The sequence below is a fragment of the Sycon ciliatum genome, chromosome 4 (assembly GCF_964019385.1).
Source record: "Sycon ciliatum chromosome 4, ocSycCili1.1, whole genome shotgun sequence".
Lineage (NCBI taxonomy): Eukaryota > Metazoa > Porifera > Calcarea > Leucosolenida > Sycettidae > Sycon > Sycon ciliatum.
Window position 1 is genome coordinate 35608474 of NC_088646.1, and position 21876 is coordinate 35630349.

The 21876-nt window shown below is 46.5% G+C and overlaps 1 protein-coding gene across 3 annotated transcripts in view; it reads left to right on the forward strand.

Moving 5' to 3' along the window:
• LOC135815910 (nucleoporin NDC1-like) overlaps positions 1 to 21338 on the forward strand; it is a 27037-nt gene extending 5699 nt beyond the window's left edge. Inside the window, exons 1-20 of one of the 3 annotated variants that reach the window (XM_065329261.1) lie at positions 5071 to 5269; positions 7049 to 7169; positions 7386 to 7487; positions 7869 to 8049; positions 8386 to 8446; positions 9967 to 10032; positions 10614 to 10685; positions 11147 to 11183; positions 11587 to 11632; positions 11907 to 12126; positions 12357 to 12432; positions 12663 to 12851; positions 13107 to 13214; positions 14231 to 14319; positions 15640 to 15684; positions 16490 to 16528; positions 18157 to 18235; positions 19482 to 19540; positions 19994 to 20035; positions 20348 to 21338. In XM_065329261.1, coding sequence (XP_065185333.1) covers positions 5225 to 5269; positions 7049 to 7169; positions 7386 to 7487; positions 7869 to 8049; positions 8386 to 8446; positions 9967 to 10032; positions 10614 to 10685; positions 11147 to 11183; positions 11587 to 11632; positions 11907 to 12126; positions 12357 to 12432; positions 12663 to 12851; positions 13107 to 13214; positions 14231 to 14319; positions 15640 to 15684; positions 16490 to 16528; positions 18157 to 18235; positions 19482 to 19540; positions 19994 to 20035; positions 20348 to 20593 — 1923 coding nt within the window. In that variant the 5' untranslated portion in view covers positions 5071 to 5224 and the 3' untranslated portion in view covers positions 20594 to 21338. Of the gene's footprint in view, positions 1 to 5067; positions 5270 to 7048; positions 7170 to 7385; positions 7488 to 7868; positions 8050 to 8385; positions 8447 to 9966; positions 10033 to 10613; positions 10686 to 11146; positions 11184 to 11586; positions 11633 to 11906; positions 12127 to 12356; positions 12433 to 12662; positions 12852 to 13106; positions 13215 to 14230; positions 14320 to 15639; positions 15685 to 15850; positions 16466 to 16489; positions 16529 to 18156; positions 18236 to 19481; positions 19541 to 19993; positions 20036 to 20347 lie in introns of those variants that run through there. The other 2 variants (XM_065329262.1, XM_065329263.1) reach the window with 2 other exon arrangements.
• The last annotated feature ends 538 nt before the right edge of the window (positions 21339 to 21876 follow it).

Sequence of the window (21876 nt, forward strand, 5' to 3'; positions counted from 1 at the left end):
CAACCAATTAAGCCTTCTTCTGAGAGAGAATCCCGACATTATTCCACCCCAGCAATTTGCATACAGACGATATCACTCGTGTGAGGAGGCCCTGGCTGTTGCAATTGATAGCTGGATGAAAGATTTGGATAATGGGAAGGTTGTTGGCGTAGTGCTCGCTGATGTCAGGAAAGCGTTTGACAGCGTCAATCACCAGTTGCTGTTGAATGAGTTATTTGATTGTGGGATTGGTGACTCGGCTCTGGCATGGTTTAAAAGCTACCTGAGTGATCGAACGCAGCAGCTCATTGCACCAGAGGGCCTGCCACGCGTGCCATGTACGCAGGGTGTTCCGCAGGGGTCTGTTTTGGGACCTATCCTATTCAGCCTCTATGTCCGTGGTCTTCCCTCATGCGTCAACAGTTCCACAGTTCTGCAGTTTGCGGATGATGTTAATATGTATGCAGCTGGTGACTCTGCTGAGGAAGTCATCGGAGCTTTGAACGGAGATCTGGCCAAGCTGTCTGTCTACCTGGAAGAGAAGCGCATGACGCTGAACCCAGCAAAGACGAAGTTCCTCCTCCTTCACAGAAAGACAACAGCAGTGCCTGGTTCCGCCAGTGTCGTCATTGACGGCGTCCATGTTCTTCGAGCGCAGTCCGCACGCTATCTTGGCATTGTCATTGACGAGCACCTGACTTTTGGGCCACAAATTGACGGTTTGATTGGGTCTGTCAACAGGAAACTCGGCGCCTACCGCATGTCAAGACATCTCTTGCCATTCCACGCACGGCGTAGCTTTTACCTTAGTGTTATTCAGTCGTCATTGGAGTATGCAAGTAGCGCATACGTCCACACCCTCAGTTCTTACTATTTCGATAAGTATGTCCGGCTATTTAACAGGTGTCTAAGAATAGTTTTTGGTTTCGATAACTTTACCAGTGCCTCTCATATTCTTAGCCTATACAATCTCTCTCACATTTCTGTCCGAGTCAATTTGAAGCTTTTTATTCTTGTATTTCGCTCTGTCCATAGCGGCACATGTAGCTCCCTCCTAAAAGAAATTTTCCATACCCGCTCCTCCAGTGCACATACTACTGCCGTCACTAGGTCCCAAATCTCTTTTTCTCTGGCCTTGCCTTCTGCCCACACTAAAGCTGGTTTTTCTCGTCTTGGCTACATAGGTTCTGATCGGTGGAATATGCTGCCTTCCACTGTTCGCTCTTGTACAGATTATCGCCCATTTGTTCGTTCATGCTTAACCTTTCTAGGGGCTCCCGTAAGAAGACCATAGGTCTGTGGGAAACACCCTAGTAAAATAAATAAAATAATAATAATAATAAGAAGAAGAACGCACCCTTACATCCACATCTTTCCAATATTTTTTCGAATAATGTGAAAAAGCCTACCAGGTGCACCGGTACGCGGTGCTGGGTGGATCATGGATAGGCTTGTCCACAAAATGTTTTCAATTATTTTTGAATTTTGGTTGGATTTTCGCACTTTGAATTTTTTTGGAATTTTGGCCCCCATCAGGATTGAAGTTTGGCCGTTTTTGGAGAACGACAGTGATGTCACATCAGAAGAGTACATGTGCTGCTCAATATACATGTATTACCAAGTTTGACCTGTGAAAACAGTACTTTCGAATACACACACCTTTGGCCTTTGCCCTTTTGACACCCATCCCCGAATTTGGAAGCACACAGCAGTACAGACACGCATGATAAGCAGTTAATGGATTTTTTTGTTTTTTTGGAACTATTGGGTACGAGTACTGTAAAAACCATGGCAACGGATCGAATTTTTTCTGCATTTTGGGGGATTTTTTGAATTTTCTTAAAAGATTTTGACCGTTTTTTTCGCTTTTTAAATTTCAATTTTGGACAAAATAATTCGCATGACGTGGCCACCCATGGAAGCACTTGAAAAATCGATGTACCGGTACATATCGAGTATGGTTGACGTCACAGTGATAACAAAAATAATTAATAATTATGAAAAGGCAAAAACAGCAACAAAACATTAATTTTCGAAAACACGTGGAGGACTAGACTGTTCGTGCTGGTGTTATTGACTTTTTGGCAATTAATTTACCTGTTGAAATATTTGGAGTTCATGTTCAGCCATTTCTTCTTAGGCGTACTACAACATGTCTACCCTCGAATAATGGCTTGAGCAACGTGATAGTGGTGTATGGTGTATTTGTAGTGGTCGAACACTGGGTCTGCAATGTCTTCAGCTCGAAAGAATCAGGCCAAGCAACGACGCAGGCAGCAAGGCGCTGACAATGAAGGTGATGGCATGGATGATGGAGCCAGTGGTAATGGTCGGCGAGGTCGCGAGCCACGCCATCGCCAGGCTTCAGGAAAACCTGGAAAGCGGGCAAAGCAAGAGAGACGACGTAATCGCCGTCGAGATGATGTGGACGCGGAGGAGGTATTCGCCAATCTACCCTGGGAAGATTTGTTCCAGAGTGACCTTGGTATTCACCTGACAGAAATCCTCGCTGGTCTAACCCGGCTGAAGTCAAGAATAGGTAACAACGTTTCATGGATAGCCCTGGCACACGTGTTTTACGAGGTATTACTCTTTGTGGACACGTTTATACTGGACGGGACATTCTGGACTGCACCGGTGGCTGCTGCGAGCCTGTGTGCAGTTTTGCTATGGTTAAACAGTGTATGGCCAACTCGCCTAAGTTATATTGTCCCAAAGCTGCTTGTATTGACCACTCTGTTTTTACTTGTTGCCGTGGCGTCCTTGTCAGCGCTGACACAGTTTGGTGCCCTGACTCCTCTGGCTTTGGGAAAGTATATTGTAGTAACGTTTCTCCTCCAAGTCGTTGCCTGCTTTGCTATTGAGCGCAGGTCGTTTGGATGCATGGATGTAGCATCTCTGTTGATTCTGTGTGCTGTTGGTGTGCTGGGATATCCTGCCACTGTTATCTACGGATCTGATCGCCAGAAGGATGCCACTTCATTGGCTAGTCTCCTACTGGTTCTGGGCTTCTCCTTGGGCAATGCTAAGATTGTGGCGGCAAGGTTGTCGGTGACTAGTTCGTATCATCGTGTCACGCTGGGAAGCACGTTGTTGACGCTGTGGGGCCTGTTGGTGTTGATTGTTCTGTGCCGACTGGTGCCTGGCCGTCTCGTGTTCCACGTGGTGTGCCGATATGTCACCCTTGTTTTCCTTCAGCCATCACCCACCAGCAGTGGTGGTGGTGGCGGCGGTGGACTACTGGAGCACTCGTTTAAGCTATCTGGCGAGCCCCGGTATGATCTCCTCCATGTGCTGTTTGAGGTTGTTTTCCATAGTGTCGCCTCTGGTTTCCTGGCCCTGAAGTTCTTTATTCTCTTCTTTATGGGTCTAGTCTATGTTTCGTATCAGTGGGGATACCTGCTAGCCTTACAGCGCTTGTCGATGCGGCCAATCTTTGCCTGTGTCATACTGGTAATAATGCTACGCCTCCTCTCGCTCAGCTCTCACTACGTGTTGTCTTTCTTTCCCTCCCTGTTGTTGTGCTGCGTCGAGCCACCGTTGTTAGTGTACATTTGCACCAGGCCTAAAGTACTCGCCACCCTTTCTCTATACACTCCGCCGGATTTCAGATTGTCGTAGTCGAAGCTCTGACTCTGAGATGGTGTGTCAATGTTGTCTTCTCTTTCCCTGTATACGTATAGGTACATGTGTGCGTTTTTGTGTGTTTCCGCGTGCCTTTGCGTGTTTTTTTTATGACTGATATTTTAGTTGAGATACCACATGCACTTCGCATTATTTTTGTGTTGTGTTTGCTCATGAACCATGAAGCGCCACGAAATTATCTGCATTGTGCATAACTGACATAGATATGACAAGAAAACTGCGGGCAGTTTTTACGATTTTGTCAAGCTAAACCGCTTTTATCCTTTATCACTTATGAAATCCATCAGTTCTATCTCGTCTTTCTTTATCATTCCCTCGTGTCACATGACCCAAGTAGACGTTTCTAGAAGCACGTACGTGTTTCATATTTGGTGTGAATCTTTTGTTTACCGTTGCCCTTCTGTGTTCCGTAACACTCGTGTTCTTTTCATCTTTGATTCAGCCATGAATTTTTTTTACGAAGTACACATGTTGGTATTTTAAATTCCAATTTTTGTAGCGCACATGTACCTGGTCTCATTATACTTTTCAAATTTGTAGGTGTTTCTGTTCAGGTGGCTCAGTATACCCAGTACACTGGGGAATGTACACACAATCTTGCAGATATATCTGTGTGTGTGGATGTTGGGACAGCCATGGATCAACCGTACCCAGCTGTACATGTACTGTGTGTACCTGATGTGCCGGTCTATTCCAAAGTATATACTGGTACATGCATCCGATTCTACAGACAGTATGCTACATTTATCATAACCTATAGCCACCAACTTACTTACTTCAAGTCCCAGTTTCTGCTGGGGTGACCATCGGAGCGCAGTCTGGCCTGTTCAACCTTCACATTTTCTATCGGCGGGGAGTCGTAAGTTGTTACTTCTCCATTGTTTCCTAGTACATGTAGTAGTAGTAGGCAAAATCCACACTGAGAGAGCAGGAATTTCCTGCTCTTTTGTAGATTTTGCTAGGCTGTACTGACTGACAGTCTGTGCTCCAGCTTCCCTGTACAGCGATCCACTCCAGTTTCCCCCTCTGCCACGGTGTACATGATTGTATGGCATAGTACAGTCTGCCGGTACTATTGTCATAATCATTGTGACATGTGTTTAGCTGGAGTCTGGCTGATCTGGCCCACAATATTCGTGATAGGCGACTGCTAGCTGCCCAGACTAGACCGGCCAAGGAGAGGTGGTGAAGACTGAACTGAAGTGAAGAGTGAAGACGGAACTACATAGTCATTGTAAAGTGAAGGGCACCATGATCTGTACTGGACTTATCACTATCAGCCTTCGGAAATGGCGCGACATTTGATTGCAAAGCTGTCCATCCTAGCCTGCATCCAGCACACTGGCACTGCGCATAGCGGCATTAGCAGCTGTAGCTCGTACAAAAGTCTGCTTTTTTCGGTCTGAAAATAAATTATTTGAATGCGCACATGCATGACGCGCGCGGTAGCCTTCTTTCATTTTTGTCTGATTAGAAAATGTCTACTTCCAGTTCGACGAAGTTCTCAAGTTTTTCTTTCGTACTGGTGCATTTGTTTTTCTCAAGCATGTGATTTGGCACAAACCCTGACAAGTGCATTTTTCTTTGGAGCCTTTCAAGGATGACTCCCGAAGATGCTGGCGTGACCTCGTGGTTCACGAAAGAGGTAATCAATTGTGGCAGTAGAGTGAATACGAGAGTACTGAACCTTGGCCTTGATTTTGGGACGAGTGGGTGTATTATTCAAACAGACTTCCATAGCTAAATTAGTTTGCGCACGAATTGGTTGAAAGTAACAAGAAGAAATACTGTTGCTACACTTTGGTCTTCACGTAATTAATTTTTCAAATAACATTTGCTTCTCAACAAATGTTTCTCAACAAATGTTGAACGCAAAGAGCAGGGTGGCTGATGTGGTTGTATTGTAGTAATATTTGGATTTATTTTAAAATTCGTGCATTCCGATTTTGTGTTATGTTTAGATCTAGCCAGGCTGAGCGTGCAGTACAGAAAAACTGTGCTTGTAGTACTGCAGTTGAACCAGTATGTAGTAGAGAGACTTCCCCCTACAATAATAATAATAATAATATTCGTGGGATCTGCGTAAGCATCACTTGCATTTTCAGAAACACACAAGCTATAGCCTTCGCTTCCGCAGGCCACCACTATGCCTTTTCACCTTAGTGGCGAATGCAGACCTCACAAGTGAGTCAGGGGAGAGGAGGTGAGTCTCTCAACCAATCGGGCGTGTAACAGCCCATAACCCTGTAAACTGCATCCTTGTTATCCTCACTCCGAGCTGTGAGTTGACTTCCCCCTATATCAGTCACAATGCCTGTACTACATGCGCCTTCAGCTCTCTTGCTACATTAGCCTTTACGTTGATATCTGCATTCACTCGGTCGCGCCTTACACTCGCTTGTCCGGGTACGTCGGGGCCGCAGGATCTCCGAATCTCAGGATCACAATACTATGTAGCTTGGAAAACACTACTGGCACAACAGGTATGGTGGATCATTCTCTTAAGTTAAGTTGGACCCACTCAACCAAGATCAATATTCAAAAGCATGCCGAATTGGAGCTGAGGGTTATTAAATCGGATGACCTGTGACATGAAATAAATGTAGTTCAGCTGATTGCCATGGAAAGAAGGCACTTTCAGAGATGACAATGTCAAGATTTGCAAGTTAGTTGAGGGAGTTCCGGATAAGAGAAGTCCTTCTGTATCCCATTGTAGCCTGTAGGCCAAGCCTAAAATAGACATTTGGCGAAGACTGCCGCCCCTGGTCCCACACTTGAGGTTGAAAGAAATTCTCTCCCAATGTGCCGTTTGCTCGAAACCTGTGACATCATCTTGTTGGCATGTAGCTGGTGCCTGGGGAGCAGTATCATTCTAATGCGACTGCGCACATGCTTACAGCTGGTTGAATACTCAGGATCACGGAAAATACTTGCCAAATTCATTACCCTGTTCTCTCTGCCGAGTGTGCCGTCACATCTGTCTGGATGCAAAGGATCGCTACATTTTATTTGAGTTTTATCCACTTCTATTTTTCATTATTCTATTGGTTTGGAGAGACTCCCATGGAAGGTATCCGTTTACCTCTGGAGAATCCGTAAATAAACAATACGATACAGGATGATCCATGCGTATGCATGTTGACATAATGTACGTTTGTTTACCAATGTTACGTAAATCAATCGGAATTCGTCCGTGATGAACCATATCGTACATTTTCCTCTGCAGTGTGCTTCAAGAATGTTAGATGTGTGAGCATGCACATGAGAGGCCTACAGACGTCAAGCATACTCTCAAAGGGGTATTCAATATGCGCATCCCCCAATTGAAAAAAACGTCTCGTACTGTGGTACATCCATGCACTCTCACAAGCCTTTATTATCTGAGACCCAGATTTTCCTTCTTTTTTCTCTCCCTTGTACCCAGGTTCTATGGTGGCGAACTGTTGCCAGCTTGGTGTGGTTCTGGATTACGTCACCTGTTCTATTGTTGATCTTGTCAGCCAGCGTATCATTCAGCCTTGCTCATCCCCTTTCCTTCGTTGCCGGTAAGCTAGCAACTTAGAAAAAGAGAAGCTCGTATTATAATTTGAGCAGCCATTCTCTCTCTCCCGCTCTCTCTCTCTCTCTCTATCTCTCTCTCTCTCTCGTTCTTTCCTGTCCTCACGTTGTTTCTGTCTTTCTTGATAGTGTTTGCCACTGCTGCGGGTCCATCCTGTCTCCATTATGGCTGATGTTTGTGTGTTTTATATGTTCCCCTACAGGAGTAGTGTCCCAGCTTACTAAGCTGTCGTTCTGGGGTTGCTGTCTGCTATGCAGTCTTTTGTTCACGCTGGTTGGTCAGTGGCATATGTACATGGTTTCAGGTGAGAGATACACCACTTTTGATTTCCCCTGTACGTATCACTCAAGCCATTGCCGAAGACTGACTGCATCATGGAATCTAAGTCCAGAGAGCAATGCCTTGGGTAGTCTTGGTGTTATTATCTGCACATCAATGCTCACACTCCACTCTTTTCCATGATTGAACTCCCAGTTATCTGGAGATATCTCGGTACATGTACATGTATTGTTGCTTATCCCTCTGGATAGACTATGGATTTCTCTGTATTGTTCTGCTAATCCCTCAGGGCATAGGCTATAGGTTTCGCTGCATTAATTTTCCCTGTTGTGCAAATCCTCTCTTGTTTGTGGTGGATGTGCGGGTGTGCACGTGTGTTCGTGTGTCTTCTCGGTTGCGATTCTAGTCGAGAAGGAAGTTCACTCCAGTCCACTAGTGGCCGTAGTGCGTCTGTTCCATCCTGTCCATCGTCTTGGCCGTCATCTGGTATACGGTGCTGTTAGTTTTTGCATTGGTGCGCTCTCTACTCTGCTGTCGGTGTCGAGCAGTTGTGCACCCATCGCACAGTGGTATGCCCCATGCAATGGGTAAGAGCAATCTGATCACTTCATGACACTCAATCTCCGCTCCACTACGGTACTACTGGTGAACATTGACTACTGCCGGTTGACGTGTTACGTGTGTTTGTGTAAAATATACCGCCGGGGTATACCGATACATAATGTTGTATATCTGCAGGCAATTGCCTAAATCTTCTTACATGTGTGTGTGTGTGTGTGTGTGTGTGTGTGTGTGTGTGTGTGTGTGTGTGTGTGTGTGTGTGTGTGTGTGTGTGTGTGTGTGTGTGGTGTGTGTGTCCGTGGGTGGGTGTCCGTGTGTGCACGTGCCCATGCATGGTATGTCCCACGATATTGTTCATGCAGCTCGCAGGGCATGTGCATGTCAGGTGACTTTGTGGCATTCTGTGTCAACAGTGCCATCGTGGTAAGTACGGGTATTGCAATAGGGGATTCACACAGCCATCTTGGTCAAAACAACAGACTGTACATGTATATTTAGCTACTTGTGAGTCCTGTCTTCGTATGCATTTAGTCTTCCATGGGCATAGAACAAGGTAACTGTGTCACTCTCTGTTTTGTACGCACTGCGAATTCACGAGAAAGTTGGCACCTACACTTTACAACTGTTTGTGCTCATGCTCAGCGTCAGGTTTCTTCCCAGGAGGATTACAACACGCTCATGTATGTGTCCGTGCACTATCTTCATGAGTTACGGATATTGCTCAAAACCAAGCTGCCCACGTAACCGAGAGTTGAATGCACTTCATGATTTTTACAATAAATTTCCGTAGGCTTTATACCGTAAAGTACCGCCAGAGCGCCCCACCGTGATTTTACAGCCAGGGAAAGGAAAATCGTATGGCGGAGTACAACTAAGTTTGTACTGCGTGAGAACCTTAGTATACTAAGGTCACACTTAGCCGGTTTTTGTGTGGAGCTCGTGTCCGCTTGAAGGTACATTGAGTACGGATTGACTGCGCAACGTGTAATATGTGTACAAGGTTCGTGTCGATGACCTACAGGCAGGAGATCACCTCCACACTACGACCACGAAAGGACGAGATGGTGGGGTGCTCTGGCGGTACTTTACGGTAGTTTCAAACAGGGAGTAGTAAAATACCGGTGTTTTACTACTCCCTGGCTCCAGACACTTGATGATATCAAGAGTACATAACCAAGAGTGTGCAACTCCTATCTCGAGCTGCGATGGGTTCACCCACGGCGAAAAAATTTTATTGCGTCATTCTTTGGCTGAAGTATGATCAAGTGCGTATGCTTTCTCGCGCATTTTTGTAGATACGGTGAGAGTTCACCAGGTTCAGGACACATCGATCTATCGTCCGTTGTTCTGCTTCGACTACCGTAGCTGTGATGTACAGATTCTTTGTACTTTGATCTCTGGCTACGCATGATGGCATCAGCGAGCCAAACAGCCGCCAAAGACTGATGTCATAAAAAAATTCTGCTGTGGGCTGGGGGATTGTCGAGTTGCACACTCTTGGTTATGTACTCTTGATGATATCAGGCCTGTTACTAAAGTGATGGCCGGTGAAAGCTGGAAAATTTCTTGGATACTGTTCACGTGTACGGCAACCTGTGTTAGTATAGCACAATGCAAGATTTTTGGCATTGTTTAGGTGTTATTTATCACTATTGATCCTTTATAATAGTCTGTGTTGCAATTTGTTAAATAGTACAACGATGCTTCCTGATGAGCGTTGTGCGAAAGCTAGTTCGATGCATTTTTATATTTTATCGTTCCTATTATTGTTCTTCACATTACATTTCCATCATAGTTATTTCTTTGTCCATCACCACTTTCTCGAGAATTTGATCGTGACATCTCAATAAAACCTTCGTAACACAACGCTTCCGCTGATTTCTGTTTATTGCCATTCTAAAACAATGCAAGATATTCTTCATTTATTTTCTGTTTCTTTACAGGGTGTTTTGTACAGCTTGTCCTCCCTGGCTGATATGGAGCATTGCCTAGCATTCCCTTCGTTTTCGGTGAGTTCAATCCGGTCATCTGGTGCTGCTTGGACTGCTCTTGTTCAGTCCACTCTGGGCTGTAAAAAAATAAAAGTAAAGTCAACAGGGTTCGCGGCCGCATCACCTGACGTGTTGAGGAACACCTAGACATTCGCATCGGCGGGCCACCACTTCGGCCGTATATCCTTGTGTTGAATGCAGACCTCACAAGTGAGTCGGGGGAGAGGGGGATAAGTCTCTCAGCACAACGGTCGTGTAACCGCCCTATCCCCATAAACCTCATCCTTGTGCTGTGTAATGCTGTTTAATGCTGTGGTGGGGTCTGCCATTGGAGTATGCCATGGTGTGTTGTGCTGCCGGATGCTGTGGGACATTTTACCATATTTCAGCACAGTGTGCAGTAGTTTTACTGTGTGTGCACATGTGTGTATGGGGGGGGGGGGGGGGGGAATATTTGCAAGCTTCAGCAGCCTAGACTTTAGGCTCGGAACTCTGTGTAGACTAGTGTAGTACTGCTCCGGCACTGTAAGTCATTAGTGTATGTTTGGAGAAACCACCATTGTATGGCTCTGTGCTGCTCTCTGTCACGTGCTCTGCAGCAAGGGAGGTACTTTCGTGTTCGTGCCAGCCTGGTGACGTGTCTGAGGAAGGCAGTCATTCAAGCATTCAAGGTAACCGATTGTGCCTGCAGTGTGTGCCCATACAGTACAGACTACGCACTCTCCGGACACGAAAAAAGAGAAAGGGGTTTCAGTTTGGATTTGTCATAACTCGAAGTTTCATGCTACTGCAATCATCAGACCATTGCAATCTCCGGACAGTTAGCTGTTGCCACCTTGTTAGATCCCATCAGCGGAGGAGCTCCCAGGTGACTGGCACAATGAAGTGTAGTGAAGAACAAAACATTTTTTGAATCTGGTCATGCGTCAAAGTCAGACTGCTCTGACTGCGAGAATATGTGTATCCCGGTGCTCTTGCTATGTAAAGAATAGCATTCATCCATAGTGTGGATGAGCCAATGATCACATAATATTATACTTGAGGATACTTCTGCTACACGCCACAAGTAATGCTTTAGAGTTTCATGACACGTGTGTCTTGTTTCATGTTGCTTCACTGTGCCTTTCTGCAGATAACCTTGTTCTGTTTCTTCTTCTATGTTGTGTGTGGTAAGTAAGTTGCAGTGTGGGTGTGAGCATCTCTGGCAGATTGTAGTACAGTACTGGTGCAGTGTACAGTGCATATGCACATTCTTGATAGCTCAGATTTACACAATCACTACTGGCATCATTTCTTGCATCTATGCAGTGTCAATTATTGTATCTGGTAGTGTGCCCTGTTTGGTACACCCTGCAGCGCTGCATGTTCAATGACTCGTACACGGGTTGGAAAGCCAGATCGTCTGCAATATGTTCAACTCTGTGCTCTTTTGCTTACACGCGCGCCTGTGTCCGTGTGTGTGTGTGTGTGTGTGTGTGTGTGTGTGTGTGTGTGTGTGTGTGATGTGGTGTGTATATGTGCACATGTCTGTTTCTGTGTGCTGCGATGCTCTTGCACTCGTTCGTACACCAGGAAATGCCTTGCTCGAGTACATCCGCTGGATGCTGGGCTTGACTTGGTAAGTCTAACCGCCACCGTGTTTAATTTCTTATGTGTAAAGTTATGTATATGTGTGTGTTATGGAAAGCCCAGTGTTGTTGAGGCTGTGGGCAGGCTAGGTAGATCTGCTGCGCCTCTGCTCCTCAGCTTTCTGGAAACGTTTTGATTTGTCTAGTGTCTGTCTTGGGCATGTGCTGAATGCGTGTGATTGATTGCCAGTATATTAAAGTCAGTGCAAACTGAATCAGCACATTACCACATACTAACTTGTGTTGTATGTTGTGTGCTGACAGGATCAATGCATCATCCGGTCCGTTTGGACTGTGGAGCTTTTCGTCCAGCTGGCACTTCTTCTTCACCACAGTATTCTTACTGTTTTGTCATCGCCTGGTCCTTCAACTCTTCCTCGTTTTCAACTCTCAGCCGGTGTCTTTCGTTGTTCAGTCTTCTTTGACGGCTGACAACGATCGCTTATTGTCAAGTGCTCTCAAATCGAAACACGCTATTCTTCAGGTAACATATTTCTTGAGCAGTTTATGCTTGGATGTAAATGTAGGGCACCTAGATTGATGCCCATTGAATATGGCAGATTTTCCCTCGACTTCTCTCTCTCTCTCTCTCTCTCTCTCTCTCTCTCTCTCTCTCTCTCTCTCTCTCTCTCTCTCTCCTCGCTCTCTCTCTCGCTCGCTCCGCATGTCTAACCATTGTGTGTGTGTGTGTGTGTGTGTGTATTATTTGCACAGTATCTGGCTTACCAGGATTTTGCCCAAGTAGCCAGTGATTCCTCTCGGCGAGCGCCTGTGTTCAGTCTCTCTGCAAGTAAGTGTCTTTTCTTCTTCTGCTGCTGCTGTTTATCTGCGTGGGGGTATTGTCGCCACAGAACAGAAAAATCTTCTCAGAATTGTCGGTAGGCCTGGTGGCAAGTACCTTTGAGCCTCCGTGAATGATTCTGTTTGCACTGAACTGTGGGACTGTGAAAGAAAGGGTGCCAAGACGTGTCTCGTAACTCTCATTTGCGTGCTTCTTTGAAATTTTGTATTTTATTGCAGGTGGGCAAGCAGCTATTTGGCAGAGTCTCAGTCAAGAATGCCTGCTGCTCATCAACACATTGACGTCGGTGCTTCAGAACGCCACACTGGGACAAGGAGACAAGGCCGAGAAATCCAAGGACGAGAAAGCAGCGTCTCCCACCCATGGTTCTAGTGGCACCCTGCCGCAAACTCCTGCTGGAAAAACCGGTGTGTTTGAAAATTAAAGATATTATAAATTTTATATGCTCATATGTGTGTTGCTGAGGTGTGTTTTAACACAAAACTCTAAGTAACGGCAAAGAAAGACTTGGCTGTTGCATTGCTGTGGAGTATTGTACTCATATCACTATATTGCTGCTGCTCTTGCTGCTCTTGCTGCAGTTGTTGCACTAGCTTTAGTTGCTGCACTTGTTGCAATATGTTTGCGTGTGTTTTGTTCTGCTACTTGTGCTTAATGTGTAGCCTTTGTCAGCAAGCCCGGTTGGCCTGCAATGTCCCCCTTGCCCAATACGGACACAATGGTGCGACGTCCGGTCAATGTGGGTGCAGAGATGTGGTCTAAATCACCTGGTAAGTGGCTACTGGTTTCCGTCGGCCTTTGTAAGTGTTACGGCGACTTTGGCTGCTGGGCAGCTTTGTGTGTTGCACAGATTTTGAAATGGGAAGAGGTCAACCGAACTTGTCTAAGATCCACAAATAATCTGGTCTTAGATGCACAAAGTGCTTCCAAGATCCAAAGTGGTAGATTACTTCTATGTTTTCCACATGGCCTGGAGCTGCATTGGTCTGTTAGCAACATTAGGTCAACACCATCCTGCCGCCACCATGTAACTTCTGCAGCATCGTCAGCAGACAGCTGGAGCCCTAGGACACGGGCATGATGCAGTGGCTCTGCCGGTTTCGTTGCTAGGCCGTACTGATTCAGGGCAGCTACCACCAGGTCGAGCTCATCATCAGGAACTAGCATGTCGTCAATGTAGTTGTCGGTTGTCGCGAAGTCAGCGGTCACGAACTTGACGATTGCGTGCATCACCTTTGGGGCAATGTTCATGCCAAAACCCATTCTGGTCATCACGTACCGCTGACCACCATACACAACTGTCTGGTACCGCTGTAGAGACGGGTCGAGGCGTACCTGCAGGTATGCCTTGCTGATGTCGAGGACAGCGCAGTTGATGCCGCGAGACCTCCACTTGCGGATTGTCTGATCACAAGCTGGAGCATTCGCGCCGGGATGAGACAGGATGTGGTTGTTGAGCTGTCGGTAATCGAGACACGGCCGTACGGGAGTGCTGGGCTTGTGTTCCTGGGCGACAGGCATCAGCGGCAACACAGAAGCAGGCTCTGCGTGTTTATCCGGATTGAAAGGTACAAGGAAACCCTTGTCCAGCCAAGTCGCCACCTCCTTATGAAACTGTGCTTCCTGAGCAACAGACAATTTGCTTCGGGAGTACTCACCGACGTTGGGGCCTCATCATTAGTATGTCAGTATTGTGAGCCTTCAAGTTTGCCGTATGTCATTATAACAATACAGGTATTGTCGCATTTGGCCAAACTGTGTTGTTCTTTGTGCTGCTGTGGTTCAGTGTCCAGAGGCGCGGAGACGGTGTCTCCCCCACCACCAGCTGCTCCAGTAGCCAATCCCATCCCAACACCAGCTGAGAACTTCACAACGGTAGGAATGTTGCTGTAGCACAAGGGAGTGCCACTCCTCCCTTGGTTCTTTTATATTTGGAATAAGATGACCTAGTTTCTCAGTACATGTACCGTAAAGTACCGCCAGAGCGCCCCACCATCTCATCCTTTCGTGGTCGTATTGTGGAGGTGGTGTCCTGTCTGTAGGTCATACAACACGAACCTTGTACACACATTACACGTTGTGCAGTCAATCCGTACTCAGCTTACCTTCGAGCGGACACGAGATCCACACGAAAATCTGCTAAGTGTGACCTTAGTACACAAAGGTTCTCACACCGTACAAACTTCGTTGCACTCTACCATACGGTTTTCCTTTCCCTGGCTGTAAAATTAAGGTGGGGCGCTCTGGCGGTACTTTATGGTATTACTTACGACCCACCCCTTGCCACCCTCTGATGCGAGAAACGTATTGATTGAAACCCGGTGCACAAGCCATCTTTCAAAATGAAACTGGTCTTGACCCACCGGCCGTAAAAGAAAGTTTTTAGCTTCATGGAAAGCGTTGATGATTACGGATGGCACCCATCAGCTATCACCGTTTGGTAGTATACCCGTAGATATCCATGTGCGGTCAAGGTGTCTTGTCTCCTAGATCCTGTGCTGATGGATGCTACATGAGTATGCCGTAGTGCTACTCCATGGGTGTTTAGTGGTGCATAGCGAGCCATCATCACAAGTGAGCGTATCAAACCGTACAGGGCGTGGTGGTGTACCGGGAAAAGACGGCATCCAGTTGAACTGGTTCTGCCAGCGATTCCTTTTGCTGCAAGGATATCTCGAACAGGTTTGTCACCGACCCTGTCGTCCCAAATGAGCATGCCTCCCGCGGTGTCATCATCGACTTATTGGACTGCTTCACCCGGTTTGCCATCAGTTGCAAGAGAGAGAGAGAGAGAGAGAGAGAGAGAGAGAGAGAGAGAGAGAGAGAGAGAGAGAGAGAGAGAGAGAGAGAGAGAGAGAGAGAAGTCGTCTTGTAGTTGTATTGTCTGTATTGGCCTTGTCCCGTCGCAATTGTTGTTTTCAAGCTAGTGCAGCATTCAGTCTGAAATCACCCCAGCTCTTCACAGGCCCTATCGGTGCTTGAGGCACTTGTCTTGGCGTAGGAGGACGCCATAATTATATTAGACTGGCTTCTCTTGTCGGTGGCAATAATAATGATTTTCTCTTTTCCTCTAGTGAAGGATTTGTGCTGAAAGACGTTGCTGTAATGGAGAAGGCTTTTTGATACTGGTCAAGTCACAGTTCCAGGCCTATTGATTGGTACATTGACTGCTTGCTTTCTCTGCCTCTTTTGTAGAATATCGGGAATGTGGTGACGATTCTGACTGGATTTGTAAACTATGTAAGTTTGTGGACGTTGTGCACATTGCAATATTCTTTCACAGAGCTATGTGTGGATGTCGTGTGAGTGGGTGGGTATGTGTGCGTGTGTATGTGTTATGGGTGTGTCTGTCTGTGCATGTGTTATGGGTGTGTCTGTCTGTGCATATGTGGTGTATGTGTATCAGGGGGTCATAGCATACAGAGGGAGACGACACAAGATCACAGGACCAGAAATGATGTGCGTTCCAACCCCGGATTTAGAAGTTCTACATCATCCCTGGTCTATACAACTCGGGATCGCGGTCTTGACCTGCTGACCCCAAGCGTGGCCCAGACAAGCATTGTCATATATGCCAGTGTGTATAGATCAGCCCTGCCCCGAGGGCGACTGTAATGGGCAGCCAAGGGTTCGAAACCCACGTTATTTAGCGTTACAGTTGTCTGTGACGTCTCCCTGATGTGTGTGATGAACATGTTGCTGATGCAAGTGTCTCTTATTTTGACTTGTGCTCAAATTCAAATTCTTCATTCTCAGCGCGTGACATTGATTGCTATTATTTTCCTTCAGGCATGTGCTTGTTGTGCTTGTTGTGCTTGTTGTGCTTGTTGTGCTTGTTGTGCTTGTTGTGCTTGCTGTGCTCGCTGTGCTCGTTGTGCTTGCTGTGCTTGTTGTGCTTGTTGTGCTTGTTGTGCTTGCTGTGCTTGCTGTGCTCGCTGTGCTTGCTGTGCTTGCTGTGCTTGTTGTGCTTGTTGTGCTTGTTGTGCTTGCTTACAGTATGCTGTGTTGTGTTCGTTTGTACATCTTTGTGTTGCGTTGCCAATAGCTTCAAAGTCTTGTATCCACGGCTGCTGTACCCAACAAGGCAAGTGAACTCTCCTGTTGAAATGCCAATGTGCGTGCGTGTGTGCGTATGTGCGGGAGCGTGCCTGTGTGCGTGTGTGCGTATGGGGGGGGGGGGGGGGGGGGGAGGGACGTGTGTGTGTGGGTGGGTGGGTGTTCATGTACAGAGTTTGGTCTCTTTAGATGAGTTTTGTGTCTTGCCTCCTATCTGAAAAACCCATTGCTTGGCAACAGCGTATACAGTACATTCCCCATGCAGTCGGTTGTACCCCCAGTGAAGTTATCAACGAAAATAGTTTGATCTAAGTATCCGCTCAGGTCGGTGCGCGCACCTTTGCAAGACGGTTGAGGACCGGAAGGCTTGTATTAGCAATAGGAATAAGTTGACAGTTTGTCTTGGATGCGTACACTCTGTAGTGGAGTCGTCGCGTTTGCAATTGGAAGACTGGGATGACTTCTGCAAGTGGCTCCTTTAATTCCACTTGCAACTCACTGCAGTGTGCTTCCAGACCATGGAAAACTGCATACCGTAATGTTGCGTATTAAAGCTGGGCTTATTCCTGTAGAAGCCGATGTCAGGGCCGTTCTTCTATTCACATCAGGCTTCTATTCAAACCAGGTATTTCTATGTGTGTCGACACTAAAACCAGGCTTATGTGCCGACAGCATATCTAGAAAATCAGGCTTGTATTCAAAACAGGCTTCTATATGAGACAGGCTTTAATACAAGACACTACGGTGGGTTACATCATGCTCACATGTAACCGCAGAATGTTTATTACTAGTATGCGTCCCCATCCTGCTGTACTGCGCGCACGTGATGTATTGCAGATCCTCCTCCTGCTGTCCTGTATGCATGACGCATTGCACCAAGTATGTGTCATGACCCGACCTCCAGGGTCAGTCAAAAGCCTGCGTTGCGAACAACACCAAATAGGACCGCGACGAAGTGTGAGCAAGACCCAGAATCCCAAGTGCACAATATATGTACGCCATTGCTCAACAGCCCACCAAGAGTTCCATTTCCAAGGACATACCTTGTAGATAGGTCAGAGGTAGAATAGGAAAGAGGAGATAACAGATAGAAGCAGTGCCGGAGCGAGAGGACGAATGTGACAAAGACATGGACTTATAATCATAACAACAGCCAATCAGACCACACGTACTGTACTCACTAGTCATATTAGACGGCGGGACAAGTAACGGTAAAAATCTAGTTTCATAATAATTGAGCGCCTCATAACGGCGGGATAACAGAATGTAAGAATGGTAGAAGATACCTGTAGATTGTATTACAGTTGGAGAACAAGGCGCCAGATTATTGCATTTTCATAACAGTTGTATAATGTTGTAAGTGCGTAAGGCTACGTAGTTATATTAAGTCATAATGATGTAGTGAGGTACCGTACTGTGGTGCTGGCGCGACTCATCAGTTTGCCGAGCGCTTGTCAGCTGGTGTCGATCCTTCGCCTGCCAGGCTTGTCGCGATTGCTGCGTGTCGTCGACCGCGGGTCAGGACATATGTAGTATGTAAGATGGGGAATAGACATGTGGTCTCTCTCTCTCTCTCTCATCTGCTCTTCTCTTCAGTCCTCTTCCGGCTTCCTCATCTGATTTGTTGTTGTTTTGACATTACATGACTGCACACAGGATGCATCAACAACTTCATCGGAGATGGCGTTACGAGTTAGCTACGCTGGATCGCAAAAGCATATCTGGGCTGTGCAAGGTAACACTTTTCCTAGCTGCACTTCTTTTGAAGCTGATCAGAGTTACGGACATTTTGAGAAAATGGGACAAAATGGGACAGTTCTGTCCGCAGATTGCGAAAATGGGAACGTTCCTTTTCGACACATTCCATGACGCATAAGCTGCAAACTGTATGTAGTGGAATATCAATAAAATAATATTTAATTCCCGTAGCTATGCAGAAGACGTTACTTCAGTAACGTCTGGCGCTAGCCAGGGTCCACACAGCTTTAATTTGGTGTTTGTGTGTTTGTTTGTTTGTGTCACGCCTGGCGCTATCCGTATCTGACGGCAAAAAAGCATAGGATGTTATAAATTTTTCAATTCTCCTTTTTTTCAGGCATATCCTGGGAAGACGAAAGACCACTCGGAATTAGTTGCATAAGGATTGTCATTTGGGCGTGAAACCCGAAGCTGCAACAGCTTCCGAGTGATCATCTGTCTTTTATGTGTGAAATGCTCAGCGTATCGAGCTCAGTTTCAGCCGCTGTTAAGACTCTCTCTCTCCCCCCCCCCCCCCCCCCCATTTTGGAACCTTTTGCACACGAACCCTTGGACAAAGTTGGCAGTTTTTCTTCTTGGAATCGTAGATCGATATAGATCGATTTGATATAAGTTGTGGCCAAAGGAATCCGACTCGCGAGTCAAAAGTGTTTTCGTTTCAATTACATCATGCATGGTCCAAAACCCCATCCGAAGGCCGCAGAGGCCGCATGAACCTTTGTGCTGCTTTCGGCGCGCGGCTCGGATTTCTTTGCCCACGCCTGTGCATGATTGCACTCTGCTTATGTGCAGGTGCGATTAGATGATGCAGTGCCTGTGCTGACATGACTTGAGTGTCGTCACCGTTGGGTTCTCTTGTGTTCTCAGCCTATGTTGACACAGGCACCGTGCACGGTACTGCTACTTCGAAGTACGGTCAACTTTGCTAATAACGACTGCGGATATAACGACATTTCGCGAATAACGACATCATTTCTATGCTCAGAGCAAAGTCCCGTCCAACTGTAACACATAATGAGACTTCGGGTATAACGACACTTCGCGAATAAGGACACTTTTCTGATGCCCCGCCGAGTGTCGTTATAAGCGAAGTTGACTGTAGTCCTGCCAGTACTGTGAAACATTTCATTAATGCCCCGGAGAAAGTTTCGCCATGGCTTTGGCCGACTGATTTATTATGTGTTCTGTGTTTTTTGTTTTTTTTTCGTTGGGACGTTATCCAGGACTTTGTGCTTTGGTCATAGCCTCGTACCAGGAAGATCGCTACGGTGTGGTTCAAAAGGTATGAATTACAGCCGTGCCATGTGAATCCAGCTGGCACTGTACACACCAGCACCCTCGTCTCGATAAGCTAGCAAGACTATCAGAAGTCGTTTCTCTTTCACCGAATTCAGGCGGTTTGAAATGAAAGAAATTTTTTTTATTTATTGTTTCACCCTGAGAATGGGCCATGCCCAAAATTTGATGAAGGAGAAATGGCTTTTCGTTTGACGTAAATCCGTTTTTATTGAGTTCAATTATGGGTGAACAGCAATTTACATTACACGTAGAAGGCACCAGAGTGCACTGTATGTGAAGAGAATGCTGGTCATCTAATTCTACATTACACCTGAAACCAGGCAGGTTCCTGACACCAAAAATTGTAGTACACCTAAAATGTCATGTTTTACAGTAATTGAATCTGATTGTTGTGTACCTATTGCTGTCTATTTGTGCTCTCGACTTGTTGTTTCAGTCCTTCTGCGATATCTTGAACTCCTTGCTGGATTTATTACGGGTAAGCGTACTCTCAGCGTGTTCTCCTTTACATTTATTATTTTGAATTCTGCACAGATTCATCTACCCTGTACAGCACCCGGTTGGTTTATGAAGGTGTTCTTATTAATAGCTAAAGTAGCCTTTCAGCTATTAGAATCAGCTTACACTTCACGGCCAATATGACTACTGGCTGCTTCACTGTTCAAAATGTTTTTTAAATATCCTTATGTGCTTTACTTCTTCATGGGACTTGAATCGACAACGTTCATTTGTGTGCGTGTTTTCCAGCCTTTTTTTTGTTTTACTACTTACATTCCATTTGTGTTTGCAGGCTGTTGAGAGTACCATGCCCAACCGTCCATCCTTCACTGCTCCCTCTGGTGGTGTTGGTATCAACATACAGCCGCCGGCGCGAACTTTCTACGGCTCTGTGCACCCTCTCCAACTTTCCTTGGTCTCGGCGTTGCAAACGGGCATCTACCAGATTACGTGCACGTTTCGTGAGCATTTGCACAACTTCACGCTGACGGCGGACAACCAGCAACGCTTGACACCGTTCTTACAGTACTGGGAGTGAGATGTAGCATCACTACTTCACCCTTGCTCCATCGCCACGCCACCAGCAACACAGGGGCCTGTTGGCCACGTACCGTCCAGCATCTCCGTTCATACGTTGATGCATACAGCACATCCGTTGTGGCTCGGCCCTGTTATTGGTCTTATCCTGGTCTCCTCTCAGCAGCATCGTACTTTTAAAGTACCGTACGTACAGTGAGCAGATACTACCAAAGCCGTTGTTATCAGCATTGGCTATGCGCCCCCGCACCAGGTTAGCAGCAAGTCCACGTGTAAGTCGAGCAGCCGGTGCGGGTGCAGAACGCTATCCATGAAGAAATAGAGCTGGCTTCCTGTATGCGTGTGCACATGACAGGATAACGGTTCGTTGCAGCACTCTTCATGCCTTGATGAGTGACTTCTTTATAAGCTTATTTTACTTGCAAGACACCAATTTGGATAAAGTGGATTTTATACTGGGACCTGTTTTTTAACCTCAGAATCTACCAACAGCGCCATTGTGCGCTATTTTGTTTCATTTTTATGCTTTATCCTTTTGTGCTTGAGTGACTCCCATTCCTTCTTTTCGATAATAAAATAATAATGATACGTCAAAGTCCAACGCTCCACTTCTCTTTTGTTAACTTTGTTTTGCTTCTGGTTCTGTTCATCGTGGGTTTTTTGTTGTTGTTGTTGTTTTGTGCTGGATTGCTCTCCTGAAGTAGCACGGATTTGATGGCTTCTGGCAGTTCTGCCGTTCTGGTAAACACTGATGTGTGTGTGTGTGTGTGTGTGTGTGTGTGTGTGTGTGTGTGCGTGTGTGTGTGTGTGTGTGTGCGTGTGTGTGTGTGTGTGTGTGTGTGTGTGTGTGTATGTAACACAATGGCAGGAGCACATCTCCAACACCACTCTCCTTGAACGAGCCAAGGTACAGCCGATCGAGGAGGCACTGAAAACGCGTCGACTCCGCTGGTTAGGCCATGTTGCCCGAATGAATGACTCCCGTATGCCAAAGTGTATCCTCTTCGGCGAACTGGACAAGACCCGGCCACGTCATGGACCCCGGAAGCGGTGGCAAGACAATGTTGTGTCCGACATGAAGGACCGCCAGATAGCGGACTGGTACGACCTCGCCCAGGATCGCAGAGAATGGAGATCAGCATGCAGCACCATCCCTCCGACCGAGCCCGTCACCTTAGACTTCGTTTGCACTTGTGGAAAGCGCTATCGCCGTCGCCAGGACTTGACTCGCCACGCCCGATTCTGCTCGTGACTTGAACACTGTTGGTCCCTCCGGGACCTGCT